We start from the raw sequence: 19,005 nt of genomic DNA on the forward strand, positions 1-19,005 counted from the left end.
GAATAAGAATCAGACTGTAAATTTAGTATGAACTTTAAGACAATTCTGTTCTTTGTGTCCTGCAAAGGCAAAATTGAGATGTCTTCCTACACATTATCTGCCTTACATTCTTTGTCTCTTAGCGTCATAGCTAGTCTTAAACCAGGAAAGTGAGTCTGAAAACCATATATAGACAGATGTGAAAAATAAAAAGGACTCTGGGGTTCAATTAGGTCAAGATTTTTCAAACTTCCCTATACCTTAGAACCACCTAGGGAGATTTTGTTTTGTTTTCAACAAATACTGATTCTGGGTCATACTTTCTTCCTGACCTGAATATTGAATAATGCTTATTAGTGAGATAAACATGGGAAAGTAGTTTTGCTCTTAAGATTCTCAACTGATAAACAAAGCCAAGCCCTACATCAGAGTTTGAAGATCAATAAATTAGATCCTACTGCTTCCAAGCAGAGTAACAATTTTCTCCTACTTTACTCAAAGTTATTCATTATCATCTTTTGAAAGAGTATTCCTCACTCTTCATTGAATTACTTTACAAATACCACTTTCAAATTTGTCTTTATTCAACCCAGATCTATACTATACTTAAGTCTTTTGTTTCTTTAATGTCAACGGATATGACAAGTTGGTTGTGCTTCAATAATGATAATTTCTGGATGCTGTTGATATAAACAAGCCTCATGGCATCCCGTTCCCAGGCCTCCTTTTGTGCATTTATAATCCACTCCACATACCGAGTTCATCTTAGTTTCTCAAAAAAACTATTAAGAAATAAATTGCTTAGGAGTGTAGGGTATATTTTACAGAGAACAAGTCTAGAAAAAAATGGAAATTCTGAGATTTTTATGAGGCCCATATAATTGTAAATATAATGTTGTGCATTGATTCAATAGATAAGTTTAATGATCATATCAAATCTTTAGTACAATTCATGATCCAAAATTATCTTAATAAATCCTTAATTTAAAAATGACAGATGATATACCTGCCAAGTCAACAATATTTGGACAATGAGCAAAAGGCATACATTATCTTTTTACTTCAAATTGGCAAAATATTTTCTAATATGTATCACTCAGCTAACCAATATTATCATACATGACAAATCATTAGTATTATATTTATCAGTTACCTTTAAAATTACAAATGTACTAAATGTATATGTATATATGCATTCTATATGTTATATGTTATATATATAAGGCAGAATCACATAAAGAGGGAGAAAAAGAGAAGGAGCATCTTCATTCACTTGTTCACTCCCCAAGGGTCTCAATGATTGGAGCTGGGCCAGATCAAAGCCAGAAATTTCTTCCAGGTTCAGAGGCTCTAGTACTTGGACCATCTGCTGTCTTCCCAGGTTATCAGCAGGGAGCTGAACTGGAAGTGAAGCAGTCATTTCTTGAACTGGAGCCTATGTGGAATTAGTAGAACTGCAGGCAGAATCTTAACGTACTATGCCACAATGCTGGCCCCTGAAAAATACAAAATATATTGTATAAAATGTTTTTAAAGATGTATTTTATTTCTTTGAAAGGCAAGTAAAGTTATAGAGATATATATAGAGAGACAGAGAGATCGTCCATCTTCCTGTTTAATCCCCAAATGGCCATAGCAGCCAGAGCTGGGTTAAGGCTAAAATAGTAACTGTGTCCCATCAAGATCTTATGTGTGTAATAGGGCCCCAACTCCTTGGGTTATCCTCCACTGTCTTCTCAATGTGCATTCACAGAGATTTAGATTGAAAGTGGAGCAGTTGGGATTGTAGTTGGTGCTGTCCTGGGGTACTGGGCTTGCAGCTGCTAGTTTAACCCACAAAGCCACAACACCAGAAGCCAAACATTTTATAATACCTACTAACAACTTTAAAATTCTGTAACATTTCTACTATCTTGTTTTACAATTATTTGAGCATTCATATGTCTCTGTTTTCTCCAATTATTCTCATTTTGAATTTTCATAGACACTTATTTTTAAAATTATTTTTCATGATGCAGTTCCACAGGCACAGGAATTCCCTCATCCCTCCACACCCTGGTTTCCCTCATATTATTACAATAGTAGAGTCCTTCAGCAACAGTCCAACATTTTGCTAGTTAAGTGTATCATGGCATTGTAGGTATAGACAGCGGTAGAAAATCTAATAACCTGTTTTAAAGGTGTATTTAACATTTTCATTGGAAGTCCTTTTATTCTGGAGTACAGATGCATACAGCAACATATTTTCACTTTCTGGTATGCTAGTCTTCATTATATCATTTACTTAGGAGAATATTTATTTATACATTCTTACCTTTAGATTTATTTGCTTTGTAGTCTGCATGAATGTTGCCTTATATTAGAGAGAACATATGATATTTGTCCTTTGGGAATTAAAAATTTGGCTTAATATACTTTGCAAAATGGTCTCTAGTTGTGACCATTTTGTTGCAAATAGTAGAAGTCCATTTCTTTTAATTGCTTAGTAGTGTTATACCACTGTGTCTTTATCCATTCCTCTTTCAATGGATATCTAGGTTGGTTCCATGTATTTGCTATTGTGGATTGTACTACTATAAATATTAAGTCACTTTCTCATATGCATATTTCACTCTCTTTGGGAATGTTCCAGGAAGTGGGATAGCTGGGTCACATGACAAGTCAATTTTCAGTTTTCTTAGCACTCTCCATACTGACTTCCATAGTGGTTATACTAGTCTACATTCCTACCAACCACAGTGAAGTAGTGTACCTTTCTTCCCACATCCACACCAGCAAGAGTTGTTAGTAGATTTCTGAATGTAGGTTAATCTCACTGGAGTTATGCAGAACCTCAATGTGGTTTTTATTTATATTACCCTAATTAGATCTGGGGTTGACCCAAACTCGTTTTGAATGGAACCAATTCGGTTCCATCCAAGTCAAGTTGGTATCATTTTCCTGATGGGAACAGTGCAATACATTGCGGTGGAAGTGAGCTCTCTCCTGGCTTAGCACATACAGGTCACTGTTGTTCCTCCCCAAAGCCTTTGCCACCAAATTCAAAATGGCATCAGAAGTGGCACTTGTGGAGATCTGGACCATAAAAATCCTCCCTGTGCCCACACCTGTCCACCAGATCTCTGCCACTCTGCTTTTGCTCTTGTTGGATTAAAAACAATCAACAGGACCCACAGTTATGTTTGGGTTCTCTTTCTGAGTTCCTGGTGAGCTCCCCTTTAACCTACCATGAGTGGTGCTCTGCTGATAGCTGAGGCATCTGGTGCCTCAGCACCACTCTGCTGTCTCTGCTGCTTCCCTGTGTTCACGGGTCTCCAGGTGTCCTTCTGCCACTGGCCTGTCCTCTCTGAATGGTGGCCTTTCTGCTCATCAGCTAATCCTTCTCCATCCATTTTAACTGTCTTCACCCTATTCCACCATCTTGTATTCTCGATCATCTATACTTATTAATCTTTTTGATTTTATATAATCAACTCTACTAGCACGTACTTCTGATAGCCAATCAAATTTAATTGAATTTATTCTTTTCACATTCCAGTATATGTTTCACAATTTTCACTATTTTTTGAAAATGTTTCAATCTCATACATGCAAAGATAACAGTAATACCTTATCCCAGAGAAGTTTTGTGTGAATTAAATAAATTACTGTATGCAAAACACTTCATTGTATATACATTGTTGTATCTCACAGGCACTATGAAAAAATGAGCAACAATTCAAATGACAAAAGCAGCAAAGATATTAGCAATAGCATTATTAAGAATAACAAGGGAGTGAGGAGAAAGAAAATAAACTAGATATGAAAACAGAAAGTTGTAATCACTTGCAGCAAAATATTATTTTATAGCTTAATTATTAATTTGAATGGCACAGTTACATAAAGAAGAGAGAGACAGAGCATGAGAGATCTTCCACCTACTGTTTCACTTCCCAAATGGATGCAACAGCCACAACTGGGTCAGTTCAAAGCCGGAGTCTTGGACCATTGCTTGCTGTTTTCCGAGGTGCATCAGCAGGGAGCTGGGTGGGAAGTAGTGCAGCTGGGACTCCACCTGCAGCCTACAGGGGATGCTGGCATCACAGGTGGTGACAGCCTGCTGTGTCACAACGCTGACCTCAAGAAAATGAATTGTGAAGGACATGTTAGCGAGTAATCTTTTAAAACTTCAGCAGACATTGACTACTTGTACTTTTTTATGATTTAGTGCAGTATTTTGCCACATATACACAGTGCAAATAGAGCAAACCAGTCTATTTCCTTGTCCTTGTGCTTGGAACCTACCCAGCTCCCCTCTTCAAGTTCTTTATAAAGCATGTAGTGAGTTACTGTGATCCAAAGTCACTCGCGGTGCCCAGGCACGATAGACATCAGCTTCTCAACCCTTCCTCCATTATTCCCAGTTGTGTCTTCACTAGGCTTAAGCTCACTGCTTTCTGCTTTCTACGAGAGAGAACATATGCTTTTTGTCTTTCCACGTCTGACTTGCTTTACCAGCCTAATGCAAGCCAGTACAGTCATCATGGAGAATACTATGCAGGTTCCTTGAAAAACTAAAGATAGATCTATGCTATCCAACTTTTGGGTATAAATCTAAAGGGAATGAAATCAGCAAATGAAAGAGATATCCACACCCTCATGTGCATTGAGACACTATTTGCAATAGTCAAGAGCTAAAATCAATCTAGGTGTTCATGAATGGATTAAAAAAAAAAAGGCAACAGAAGTAATTCTAGGAACCAAGGACCTTCAGAGAGTGGGGCCTTCTACAAAAACAGCACAGCAAGTTATCCTTTCTTAAACTCCTTCCAGTCTTGGGAAACAACTGTATCAATGGTAGATCAGTTTTATTCATAGGAAATGGAGGTCTAAGGCCCATGAACAACCCTTCAGTGTTCAAAAGGAAGCGAAGGAGTCATGATATTGCACATACCTGTGGAATCCCCTCAGATGATCATTTTTTTTAAAATCTAAGATGGTCACAAAAGAATTTATCTGTTTTCTTGCATTATTCAGAGATATTAGAGATAATATTTAATTTGATTTAGAAAATAAAAGATGTGTGGATGGATCCCTGGCCAATATAACAGAAACTAGCTGTAATTTTCTGCCCTTCTTTTTCTCTCTCTCTCCTCAGCTTATCTTTTCCTTCCTACCTCTTCCCTCTTACACACAAATTCTACGTGGACAAATAAGTGTAATTATTAACTCTATCACACAGAAGCACACCAATATACACACATGTGTACGTATGTGTGAGGATATTTCAAGAACTTCGTGGAAAAGTTAATTAAAAGATACATGATTTTGTGTAAAAGCTTTTGAAATCCATGGATATCCTTTTATCCTCCCTTGGTAAATCCTTTTAATTACATGGTTGTAATTATGCAGCTTACACTATTCAACATTTTATATAAAACCAGTTACAGGGCCTGACCACTGTAGCTTAGCAGCTAAAAACCTCATCATGCACACACCAGGATCCCGCTTCCCATCCAGCTCCCTGCTTGTGGCCTGGGAAAGCAGTTGAGGATGGCCTAAGCCTTTGGGACCCTGTACCCGCATGGGAGGCCCAGAAGAAGCTTCTGGCTTCTGGCTTTGGATCGACTCAACTCTGGTGGTTGCTGCCACTTGGGGACAGAATCATCAGTTGGAAGATCCTCCTCTCTGTATATCTGACTCTCCAATAAAAAATAAATCTTAAAAAAACCAGTTGTTTCAACACACAAGATTTCCAAATGCAACAATATGTATCAAACTCCATATATCTGTGAAGCTTATAGCCTTTGCAAAACTTAGTATTTAAAATATCTCCAGGAAAATGAACATTCACCCAACAAGTTCTTTCTGAACTTTCAAAAAACAGGTTTAGAACTATACATTTTAGAGCCCGGCGCCATAGCATAGTGGTTAAAGTCCTCGCCTTCATGCCCGGGATCCCACATGGCTTCTGGTTCCAATCCCGGTGGCCCCGCTTCCCATCCGGCTCCCTGTTTGTGACCTGGGAAGGCGGTGGAGGACAGACCAGGGCTTTGGGACCCTGCACCCGCGTGGGGGACCCAGAAGAGGCTCCTGGATTCTGGCTTTAGATGGCTCAGCTCCGGCTGTTGCGGCCACTTGGAGTGAATCATCGGACAGAGGATCCTCCTCTCTGTATGTTTGACTTTCTAATAAAAATAAATACATCTTAAAAAAAAGAAATATACAATTTGATACAAAAAACAAGGCGATCAAATATCCATCACTCAGTCACATTTTGAAACTTTCAGTAATTTGTACAAGAGTGCACGTTAGTTAAAAGTATGCAGATTAAAAAAAAAGTATGCAGATTATTGGTATAAAACTTTAATATCCTCTTCAGAGGGCAGTGTCCATCGACAGTGAAAACTCAATGGGGTAATTCAGCAAGTAATTTCCTGCACAGTGTGAGCTGATTGTCCAGTCACAGGAAGTTCTGCTGTGCTTTGCCCGGCAGGCAGGAGAAGGCTCAGGAACAAGGGGCAAGCAGCAAGGGACGACGGAAAGCGATGGTTTAACAGGGTTGTGCCCTGCTTCTCAAAACCCTGTCAAAGATTCTAGAAAAAAAACATGCAAGTCTACGGAACTGTATCGTTAAAAAAAAAAAGGTATTTAGACTTCATAAAATACCTTCATTGATATTTGCGGATTTCCATTTAAGTGCGATTACTATTTTGAAATCAGGCCTTATGTAATATATTTATCTAAATGTTAAAAAACAACAAACAAACAAACCCAGGCAAACAAGAGGTGGTGCTGTTTCTAGAACAGCAGCAGAACGGATCGCGCTTCTGCCAGGACTGGCGACCAAGTTTATCCGTTGTTACATAAGCAGCTTGCCAGTATTTCCTTCTGCTTGGTTGGATGTCTCTTCACTCTACTGATGACTTCTTTTGCTGTTTAGAAGCGTCTGAGTTTCACGCAATCCCATTTACCCAAAATTCCATAGTTTTGCTTTGTTGCCTATGTTTTTCAGGTCTTACCTAAGAAGTCATTAACTTAGGCTGAAGTCTTAAAGGGTGTCATTTACCTTTTCTTCTAGCAATTTCGTAATTTCTTTGCTTACATTGAGATATTTGAGTTAAATTTTTTCATATGGTGAGAAGTAGGGTTTCATTTCATTCTACATATATTTGCTCTGTTCTGCCAACACCATTTATTTAAAAGAATTTCTTTTCTACAATGTTTGCTTGGCAACATTGTGGAAAATCAGTTGAGTGTATGTGTTTGGATTAGTTTCTGTATTCCAAGAACCAGTGTGCTGGTTTGTATGCCACTATCATACTTTCTTTTTTAGAACATTATTTTAATTTCAGTGTTGCACAATTTCCCCTCCAGAACAATAAAAAAAAGCCAGACAAATTTTTGCATCATGAAATGATGTAAAACTTGATCACTATGAGGAAAACAAAGTTCCTTCTTCATTTCAATGGTGCACAATTCTTAATGAAACCCAGTGAAACCATGAAAATTCACTTCAGGATAAGACAAACTCAGGGATAATGTAACTGCTTAGTATTTTCAATCTTCTGTTCATTCATTTTCTGGGGCTAAGGGTAGGATCTCCCACGAGTTTTCTATGCCGTCACAAAAGAGCAATGAAGATCAGGGTGATAAACAGGTAAAGGGGCGTACACAATCCCAATTACTTGCAACCAATTTTTGTTATTCAAAATAAAGAAGATTCAAAAACCAGTCTTTGTCATTTGTGGGACAAGAAAACCGTTACTTCGTAGAACTCTTATATTGTCCTCAAAATTCCATTTTTACATCACCTTAACCTTAATTACAGAGAAGCAGCCACCAGATGGCAGCAAACTGCACTGAGCTGGGAGTTTTCCAGCCATGAAACTAGGCTCTTTCTCTGTCTCCTAGATGGGAGAAACAGCCCAAGAACTTTTGTGTCATTGGTGACTGCTTTCCCAGACGCATTTGCAGGGAGTTGGGTCCCTGAGGAGAACCAGAGTGGCTTTACATATTAAGCCACAACACTGGCCCCTCATCATTCTGTTTTTAATGCAAAGTGTCATAGTGCATAATAAAGTATATAAAGTACATTACTATATACGATGTGCTTATAGTATCTTTCTTACTCATTTAAAAGTTCCCTTTCTCTCTGAAAACCTAAACACTGGTATGAAAAGATACCACGAATATGATCCTATTTTTTTATAAGTAGAATTTCTAGAAATTAAAGAGACATGAACATTTAAAATTCAGTATTAAAACATCAACTTAGGGATCAGCATTACAGCACAGCTGATTAGACCAGACTCCCATACAATGCCTGTGGGAGCCCCAGCTGCTCCATTTCCAATCCAGCTCCCTGCTAATGGCCTGGGAAAGCGGCAGAAGATGGTCCAAGTGCTTGGGCTCCCGTCACATGGGAGGGCTGGATGGAGCTCTGCGTTCCTGGTCTCAGACCTGGCCCATGCAGACGGGCAGTGAGCCAGGGCGAGAAAGTCGTCTTCTCTTTCTCTAACTTTCTCTCTCCCTCTCTAAAGTTGCCTTTCAAATAAAGAAATAAATCTTTAGAAAAACCTTAAAACAACTCAAATTTTGGTGGAGAACTGACTTGAGAATTGGGATATTTTCAATCACAATAAATAACCAGCAAGTGAGATAAAGAGATAGATGCTATGAGATCAAAGTCTCAAACACGGATCATTGTGTGTGGGAATCCACAACGTGCACATTTGAAATGATGTCATGATGCTTGCCAACAGAATACACGACAAGCAGGTGTGTAGGCAATGCACAACGGTGAGAATGCTGTCTCCAAAGACACAAATCACTGGAGGAAATTTGACAAAATTTGAACTGGTAGCTGAATTCTCAGATTCAATATGAGAAGCAGAAAACAAAGAGGGATACGATCATATTAATGTCCTGAGGTAAAAATTGCTACACATCTGATACTGGGTGTTCAAGGAAGAAAAAAAGTTTGAATATTGATGCGAATTGTGGGGTATCTGCATGGGTTGCTATGCACCCCAATCCCTCTCAGGGTCTCAGTGCTGCCTCAGCTGAGAATGAGTCAGTGGATGGAATAGTCTCTCCCTCTTTCTCTGTAACTCTGACTTTCACGTAAACTAAATCTTAAAACAAGAGGAAGAATGGATAAATAAACATCATTGCCACTTTGAGTGTTGTTTTCAGGACAGACTATGAATCTCCTTTTAAGGTTTGTAAATTACAAGGATAGTGTACTCCAGAAGTAAATTCAGACACAAAGGTAACAATAGCATTTTATTCAAGTGCCCTATGTAAAATTTGTCATTGGTGATTTTACACAAGTGTAGTATTATCTTAATGACCATATAATAATTCTCAATATCTAATCAAAGCACAATTAAAATGAAAATATTGCCACATCATAAGTTGAAGATGTGTTTGCTTTTATATATTTTAACTAAGTTAAATAATGATTTGCATACCTACATTATTAGACATTTTTAATGTAAATTTTTTTTTGCCTAATATGAACAATTTTACAAAAACACGAGTAACTAGAATTCTTAGAAAACAAATTTTGTCCAGTAGATAGCAATTTTAGAAATATCAATGAGAGGACCAACTCCCATATGCTATTTCCCTATTTTTCTTTTTAATTTAAAGAATTTCAGTTTACTTGAGATACAGAAAGGGAGAGAATCCCTGTGCTGGCTCGCTCCCCAAATGCTTGCATCAGACAGACTTGTTGAGGCTGAATCCAGCGACCAGGAACTCAACGGCAGGCCTCCCATACGAGTTTCAGGGAGCCCGCTATTTGAAACATTCCCTGCCGCCCCTGACATTCTGCAGGAGCAGGAAGCTAGACTCAGGAGCATTCCATGTGGGGTCAGGCTTATCAGTTGCTAAGCTAAACACCTGCTCTTCTATATACCATTCGTTTCACAGTGTCTTTCACATCTTTGTTTCTCAAACTGTAGATCAGAGGGTTAACCATGGGTATGATCAGCGTGTAGAACACAGCCACCACCTTGCTTTGCTCTGGTGAGGAGATGGCCCCCGGCTGGGCGTACATGAAGAACACAGTTCCATAGAATAAACTCACCACGGTGATGTGGGAGCCACAGGTGGAGAAGGTCTTCCTCCTGCCGCGGGCTGAGGGGATCTTGAGGACAGTGGCGAGGATGTAGGCGTAGGAAACCAGAATGACAGTTGTGGTGCTGATGATGATGAGCGCAGAGAGGAGAAACAGTACAAGCTCATTCACGAAGGGGTCAACACAAGAGATCTTGATGAGGGCTGGGACGTCACAGAAAAAGTGGTCCAGTCTGTTTTCTCCACAGAAACGCAGGCTGAAGGTGAAGCCTGTTTGTATCATGGAGTTGATGCCCCCGCAGATGTAGGATCCAGTGACCAATTGAACACAGACTGTCTGAGTCATGCGTACTGGATAAAGCAGAGGGGAACAAATGGCCGAGAAGCGATCAAAGGCCATTACAGCCAAGAGGACACCTTCAGTTGTAACAAACAGGGCAAAGAAGAAGAACTGAATGGCACAGCCATTGTAAGAAATTTTCTTTTCCTTGGTCAAGAAGTTGGCTAATGTTTTGGGGGCGATGACTGTGGAGTAGCAGAGATCTAAATAAGACAAGTTTCTAAGGAAGAAGTACATGGGCGTGTGGAGCTTGGAGTCTATCCTGATGACAATTATCATGCTGATGTTTGCCAACACAGTGACCACATAGACCACCAAAAACACCAGAAATAAGAGAATCTGTAGCTTTGGAGTGGCTCTAAATCCCAAGAGAATAAAGTCAGTCACCTCTGAATAATTCCATTTTTGCTCACTCTTCATGGCTGAGATGCAGGTAAAATTGGAGGAGTGGTGACAATGAGAACTGAATGATCGGCACTCTTGCATTGCCACAAATAACACTGGAGAACCAACAGGAAGAAGAACGTTTCATATGGATCCCAATAGTGTATAAAAAGCACTTGTGTATACATAGATTGCCAGCTTTAAAATGTCTTCCTAGTGGACAGTCAAGTCAATGAAAGCCTCTTCACATATATTTGTTTGCAAACAGTGTAAATTGATCCTCTAAGTGTGCTTTAGGGGATGGGTAATCAGGAATTGCCTGGAAATAAGAGGGATTTATTATTATTGCTGTTGTTATCAGTTTACTGCCTTTGCAACTTGCCTCCCGATGTTTCTTTTGGATACTATAATCTGTTTTATATTTTAATTTAGGATGCAACTTGGGTTCAATTGGTAGCCTCAGATTATTTTTATCATCTTAGGTTATTTAGCAGTTTAATTACCTCAGGAAAGTGATATATGCCACTTCATTATGTGTCTTTCTTATATCAGAAGAAACATGCTTTTACAGGTTAACTTCGTATCATTATTTCTTTCCTTATTTTTGTCCTATGGTAACATAAATCCTTATGGAATAGTTCATCTGCAAAAGGGAATAGATTGAGGTTGAGGTTATGACAGAATGGATTAAGCTACCTCTTGCAATGCCAATATACCATATTGGAGCTACCCAGCTCCTGGCTAACGATTCTGGGGAAAAAGCAGAGAATGGTCCCAGTGCCTGAGCCTTGCCACCCACATGAGACCCAGCTGGAGTTTCAGGCTCCAGGCCTCAGTCTGGACCAACCATAACTTTTGCCACCATGTTCACTGGGAAGTGAACCAGCGGATAGTAAATCTCTCTCTTTCTGTCTCCCCCTCCCTCTCTATTACTCTTCCTATCAAATCAAGTAAAAATTTTAAAGGTTTTGTTAAAATTTATGTTTCCTAAACATGATGAACTCAGAGTTTAATTTCATGATGAACTCAAAATTTAGTTTGTTTTCTTTCTTCTTCCCAGCTTTCCTTATTTCCCCCTTACTTTTCCTACCTCCATTCTTTGTTACACTCCTGTGTGCTTTGGATTTTAACTTTAGAAATTCAAGTGGAGAATTCTAAGATCTTCAGCGGTTCTTTCTTTTTTTCTTTTTAGAAAGAAGCATGACTAAACATTCAGAGGTTTTTTTAGATGGAGTATAGAAAACACAAATGACAGTTTAAAGATAGTTACAAATTAAGAAATAAAAGGAAGATATTTACATTTAAATACTCAATTATATTTATTGATGCTCATGTTATGACTATAAAACATTCTTTGATAAAATTCTGTGGTGAGGTAGACAAAGATACATTTTCATTCTAGTTTATAAATGAAGAGACCAATATTAAAAACATATTTAGCATGATTGGTTATGATACTGAGTGGCAAGCTGATTTAATATTCAACAATCTATCTTAGAATAAAAAAGAACATTGACAAAAAGTAAACCAATAATTTGCATACTTATATAACTATATATCACATGGTTACATGCTTATATACATTTACAGTAACATAAAAATCATGTAGCTACATGTAATAAGTCATGTGATAATTTTATAACTTTCAAAAGTCTCATATGCCTATTGTTGAGCTTACCCTAACTTGAATTTATTTTTATGAATGTTGAATTTTTAGAAGTAAGTATAACAAAATGATTTGGTTTAGCCATAAAATACTTTCTTTTTTGTAAGATTTATTTACTTTTTATTGGAAAGCCAGAGTTGCAGCTATAGAGAGAAAGATTTTCCACCAACTAGTTCACTCCCCACTGCTTTCCCAGGGCATAAACAGGGAATTGGATCCAAAAAGGGGCAGCTAGGACTCTAACTGGTGCCCTTATGGGATACTGGCACTGCAGATGGAGGCTTAATGTGATAAGCCACTGTACAACTCCCAAAATCCACTTTCTTAAAAGAAACATAAAGTTTACAGAAATGTTGAATGATTGTACGCATGTACTCCTTAAATTCATATTGAATATGAACAAAATATTGATTTCAATAAAGATTTTTTCTTAAAAAAAGAAGAAATGTAACCAAAACTATCTAAAAAAGTATTAAGAGTGTTGCGGCATTGTGAGTTAAGCCACTGACCACAATGCCAGCCTCCAATATGGGAATCCAATTCAAGTCACAGCTGCTCTGCTTCCAATTCAGCTCACTGTTGATGCACTTGGGAAAAAAGTAGGATATAGCTCAAGTGTTTAAGCTACTCACCATGTGAAAGACCCAGAAAAAGTTCCTGGCTTTAGTTCATTGGGTCTCAGTTGTTTGATCTTCCTCTGAATTCTCAATTTTTATGTATCTGTTCAGGTCTAGTCTTGCCTCGCCCTGACCGTTGTGCCATTTGGGCAATGAGTCAATGGATGGAAAACCTCCCTTTTTCTGCCTCTCTTTCTCTCCATGTAACTCTGACTTCCAAATATATAATTCTTTAACAAAAAATGTACTGGAAAATAAATAAATTAAATGAAGCCTCCTCAAGAATGTAAACTATTTCTTACCTTAGTTAACACAGAAGAAGGTAAAACATGAACAGATGCAAGTCTTTGTTTGAAAGAAAGCCTTACTGTAACACAGATTGCATTTCCTCAGGTCTGAAAAATTGCTGATGTGAGCAAATTGTAGCTTATCCCTTTTTATTATATTTTTGCTTACTATACTTTTTAAATGATTAAACTAACAGGCCTGAGTTGGGTCCTGAGAGAAATTCCCTCCAGAGGGCGTGATAACAGAGTGATGTGCAATCCCTCTGCAAGGGACTCACTGGAGAGTAAAGGTCTCTGTCACCAGAAAGATATTTTGTGGTGCAATGCGAAGAGGGAAAAAAAAAATGAGAGAAGAAATTACTAATTAGTAAACTTACCAGGCCTTTGGAAAGTTTTCAAAAAAAAAATCTGCCCATTGATTTTCCTTTTTATTTTCATGTTTTACCCAGAGAACTGTTCAGTAGATTATATTGAGTCAACAGATTCAATCATGAATAGATTACTTTTAGGAGCTTAGTTCTTTGTTGTAAATGCATCCTATTGGTATTGGAGGAAAATGAATAAGAGAATCAGCTAACAGTCAATAGGAACATAGAAATGAAAGGTAGAGGACACTGGAGTAACAGAGAAGCTTACACTACTATTTTCTAGGATTCTAAGCCACAAGAAAAAGTGGTGTTTAAAGGTTTCCAGAAATTTTTCAGCAGTGAGCATCAAACAGATATTTTCCTACCAAGTTTTAGGACCAAAAAGTGAAAATACTCGAATGATCACATAGAAACACTGTCGATTCACACCTCTATTATCATGGGCAAAAGTAGTCATAGGCAATAAAAAGTGAATGCAAGCAATTGAATTTGACCCATAAAGTATAGTTGTTGACCACTGCTCTAGAATACACAAAGATTCTACAAATGGTCATTGGATTGAGGATAAAGACGGAGAAGCTGCAGCTCCCACTGGTTTGCATGAGGGCCCAGTGTGTGGTGGACAGGATCAGGCTGAACTGCAACACACATTGGTTCATGTGGAAGACAGGGCTGGAAACAGAACTGAGCCAGCAATTGCAGCCACTAGCATGTGCATAAGCTAATTGGGGCGACGGACTGTGCCGGACCCTGTCATGGAGTGCATGTGTCAAAGCTGAGCCTCCTCAGAGCCTCAGACAGAGAGGTGGACAGCATATCCAGGTGCACATGGAGGATATGGCAGTCCATTGGAACCTGCAGATGACACCTAGTGCCACAACAGAGGGTTGAGGACAGAAAGAATCAATCATCTACCCCAACCGTGTGTTGGCAGTGAAAATCTCGGCAAATGGAGACTCTAAGCTGGACTATGTCAGCCAGTGAATTCTGGAGAGATTTCATCGTGCTTGGAATGTCAAGATTGGCAGCAATTTAGAACTGTTGAACTCTCAAAATCACTTGAGCAGTGCCCTCAGAGCATGCCTCACGCTGGGGACCATGGGATTGGTGGGAGACTGGTTGGGGCGTCTCCCTTTATCTGCCCCTTACCCCAGATACAGAAAAAATAATAATACTGTGGAAACAACAGTCTTACCCATTTTCCTGTAGCCTTTGACCCTTTGTGCTCTAATCAACTATGTAATGATTATCAAAATAAAATATGAATTTTTTTAAAAATTGAGAAACTTACCGTGTTCCTGGATTGACAGGACCAACATCATAAAAATGTCCATATTACCAAAAGTAATAAAATTCGACTTGATCCCTATTAAAATCCCATCAGCATTCTCCTCAGAAATAGCAAAGTTGATACAAAAGTTTGTCTGGAAACACAAGAGACTGCAAATAGCCAAAGCTATCCTGAAGATAAAAAAATCAAGCTGAAGAAATCACAATCCCAGACCTCAAGACATACTGCAGAGCAGTGGTCATCAAAGCAATCTGGTACTGGTACAGAAACAGAGAAGAAGATCAATGAAACTGAATAGAAACCCTAGAAGGGAGCCCACATATGTACAGGCAACTAATTTTCAACAAGAGAACTGAAAATAATCCAGGGAAAAATCCTGGTCTCTTCAGCAAATGCTGTTGGGACTATTGGATGACAGCCTGTAGAGGTAAGAAGCACGATCTCCACTTGTCACATTATGCAAAGATCAGCTCTAATTTAATCAAGGACATAAATCTGCACCCAGAAACCATCAAACTATTAGAGGAAAGTATAGGAAGCACTGTCCAAGATATAAGAATTTTTAAAAATCTGTTAATAAAAGTCACCAAATGCACAGCCAGTCAAAGCCAAAATAAACAAATGGCACTACATCAAACCAAAAAGCTTCTATACAGCAAAGGAGATGATCAACAACATGAAGATGCAACCAACAGACTTGGAGATCTTCTCACACTACAGAAACAATAGGGGTCTGATATCCAGGATTTATAAAGATTCTTCAGACACTCAATGAGAGCAAAATAAACAACCCTGTTGAGAAATGGGCCAATGAAATATACAGACATTTTTCAAAAGAACAAATTTAAATGGTTAATAGACATATTAAAAAATGCTCCGGCTCTCTAACCATCAAGGAAATAGAAATGAAAACCCCATTGTGGTTCTACCCGATTCCAATAAAGTTGGCCTACATTCAGAACTCTACTAATAACACCTGCAGGCATGAATGTGGGGAAAGTTCTTTCCTCCACTGTTGGTGAAAGTGTAGTCTAGTAAACCACTATGTCAGTCACTACAAAGAGTGCCAAGAGAATTGAAAATTGACCTGTTGTATTGACACAGCTATCCTAGTTCTGGGACTATATCCAAAGGAATTGAAATCTGCATATGAGAAAGGGATCAGTAATCTTATATTTACAGCAGCACAATCTATAATAGCAAAGACATAGAAACAATCCAGATGCCCATCCAAAGAGAAGTGGATAAAGAAATGCTGGTACATTTACTCCACGTAACACCACTCAGTCATTGAAAACAATGAAATTCTACCATTTGCAACAAAATGGTCCCAACTAGAGATCATTATATTCAGTGAAATAAGTCAATCCCCAAAGGACAAATATATTCTCTCTGATACAAGGCAATCTTCATGCAAAATACAAGATCAATTGTCCTTTCAGTACTGTTTGTGCTACATTTCATAGGTTTTGATATTTTTATTTCTTCAAAAAGTTTTTTCTTGTTAATTTCCTCACTGACACGAAAATCAAACAGTAGCATGACTTGCTTCAAGAAAGTCTTTGATTTTGCTTTCCATTTCTTCAGCGACACATTGATCTTTCAGCAGCCTGTTATTTAACATCAAAGTGTCATAAATTTCCTATTTTTCTCTCTTTTGTTGATTTTGTTTTATGGCTTTTCATTTAAGGGAATGTACACTGACTGTTTAACAGAGACTATCATATCCAGATGTGAAGATACAGTGCTGTATGCATTTCTACTTTCACATCAGACTCCCAGTGAAACTTAAATGTATCTTGACAATAGGATGTTGGACTCTCTGCCATTCTTTATACCTACAATGTCAGGATACATTTAAATAACAGAATGGTGGACTTAAGACAGTTTCTGAAGGACTATCCTGTTATAATAATATAGCAGAGGTCACTGGGGGGAGGAAATTTGGGAAGGGAGTAGGGAAAATACCAGAGTCTATTGAACTGTATCGTTAGATAATAAAATAATAAATCTTAAAAAACCCTATATGCCAATAAATTGAAAAGCCTACAAAAAATTGATGTGTTTTTAGATATACATAACATGCAAAATGAATCATGAAGACACAGGAAACCTTACCAGGCCAATAGTAAGTAATGAGATTAACTAAATAGAGAGAACTTTCTAGGGACAATCTTCTGGCTTCACTCTGACTCCTGATTCCAGTGCAGATCCTGAGTAAAACTAGTATTAGCTCAAGTAATTGGGTTCCTGTCATGCCCATGCAGGAGACCTGGATAGCCTTCTTGGCTCCTCGTTTTGACTCTGGTCATGTGGCTATTTGGGGAGTTAATGAATAGACTGGAGTGTCTTTCCCTGTCTTCCTCCCTCAAATAAATAATATATTCTTTCAAAGTATCCAAACAAAGAAAATCTTATGAACACAATTCTACCAATTTTTCAAAAGAGCCAATACCAATTCTTTCAAAATATCCCAAAAATAGTGAAAGAAAGGGAATTCTTCTGAAGTTATTCCACAAGATCAGCATTATCTTGATTCCAAAACCAAACAAGGACTTAAGGGGTTTTGGAGCAAGAGTTGGAACAGGTTCCTTAGGCTTACTTGATCCAAGTTTCATAGATATGGCTGATGCTTTCTTTGACGTCTGACTACCCATGGCAAATCTAAACTTGGAAATCTTCGTGGGTTTTGTTGGGAGGTCTGCAGCTTCTTTACCTGGTCGCTTCTCAGCGCTGTGACTGGAACTTTCCCCTCCATTACTGGAAGAAACAGTCTTAGTTTTCACAGGTTTTTCTGCTGCTTTTTCAGGTCCTCCGGCGGCTCCAGCTCACTGCTGCTTTTCAGGCCTAGTCAGAGCGACCCACAATAATCCCCACCAGGTCAGCCCCCATCCCCGTTCCAGTGCTTCCCAGTATGTACAGACTAGCCCAGTCTGTCACACATCACATTCAGCTTTCCTACATGTCAATGGGCATTGAAGCCTAATTCAACCTAATCAACCCCACTATCCAGCCCATAAACATGCTGGCGGGTGCCGTTTTGTCTAGCCATCACTGCCCCAGTCCTGGCTTTCATACTCTGAAGTGGGAGTGATAACCCAAGAGGGTGATGCCCACTATTTCCCTACTGGACCACTCCTGGATCATGCACTTTCCGGGTGGTTCTGTAGTTTAACTTGGTAGATTTAGTCCCCAATGCCAGCATCTGCCAGCTGATGTTGCGGCAAAGCACAACCCTCACCCACTCTGATTTATGCTTGCACCAGTCGAAACAATCAACCAAGCCTGGATCTTCCCTGGCTCACATGAGGCCCACAGGTGCTATAGCCCTGCCTCATCTGGTCTACCCACATCCCAACTCACGTTTTCCAGTGGGAGAGGTGTTGCAGCAGGGGAGCCTTTCACATTCCCCCTACCAGCTTTGCCCCCTCCCTGGTTCCTATGTGTGCTAGTTAAGCACTATGGCCCAGTCTGGCATGGCCCACCTCGCCTCTGCATTAACCAGTGAATGCTGTAGCCTGACCCTACCCAGTCCTTTTCCAATTCCAGCTGGCATTGGTGAGGGTTACAGCCTAGTCCAGTCCACCAGGCACCCAATCTCAGCCATAATGTATACTGGTATGTGTTGTAACTGAATCTGGCCCGAACTGTACTCTGTTCTGGTGCTCAGATTCGCCAGCATGTGATGTGCACTGGTTCAGCCTGGTCTGCCCCCAACCTATGCCAAATGTATGCCGGTGGAAACATTTCCCTGGCCTGGTCTGGGCTGCTCATTATCATGGTTCTTGCGCTCACCTGCAGGGACTCTGTCCTGACAAAGGAGTTTACAAACTCCTCCATCAGAACCTCTCCCAATGCCAGATCTCATGCATACTGGTGGGTCCATGAGCCAGCCCTGCTTAGTCCACCTCCTGTCCTGGAAGGAACAGTGGACTCTCCTGACTGGCCTTCAACCCATTCTGGTTCTTACTAATTAAAGCAACAAAAATGATCATACTTTTGATGAAG

At 39.1% G+C, this 19,005-nt stretch overlaps 2 protein-coding genes across 2 annotated transcripts in view; both read right to left on the minus strand.

Annotated features, from left to right (window-relative positions):
* LOC131481999 (olfactory receptor 9S13-like) overlaps positions 1–3,416 on the minus strand; it is a 37,926-nt gene extending 34,510 nt beyond the window's left edge. Inside the window, exon 1 of the mRNA XM_058673139.1 lies at positions 3,207–3,416. Coding sequence (XP_058529122.1) covers positions 3,207–3,416 — 210 coding nt within the window. The remainder of the gene's footprint in view (positions 1–3,206) is intronic.
* A 5,640-nt stretch (positions 3,417–9,056) lies between these two features.
* On the minus strand, positions 9,057–10,804 carry LOC101517812 (olfactory receptor 9S13-like; the record flags this gene model as incomplete). Its single annotated transcript, XM_058673567.1, has 2 exons — positions 9,884–10,804; positions 9,057–9,065 (listed from the first exon to the last, which is right to left on the minus strand). Coding segments are annotated over exons 1-2 (930 nt in total), but the record flags the coding sequence as incomplete, so codon positions are not given.
* Positions 10,805–19,005: the final 8,201 nt, after the last annotated feature.

The sequence above is a fragment of the Ochotona princeps genome, chromosome 15 (assembly GCF_030435755.1).
Source record: "Ochotona princeps isolate mOchPri1 chromosome 15, mOchPri1.hap1, whole genome shotgun sequence".
Taxonomy (NCBI): domain Eukaryota; kingdom Metazoa; phylum Chordata; class Mammalia; order Lagomorpha; family Ochotonidae; genus Ochotona; species Ochotona princeps.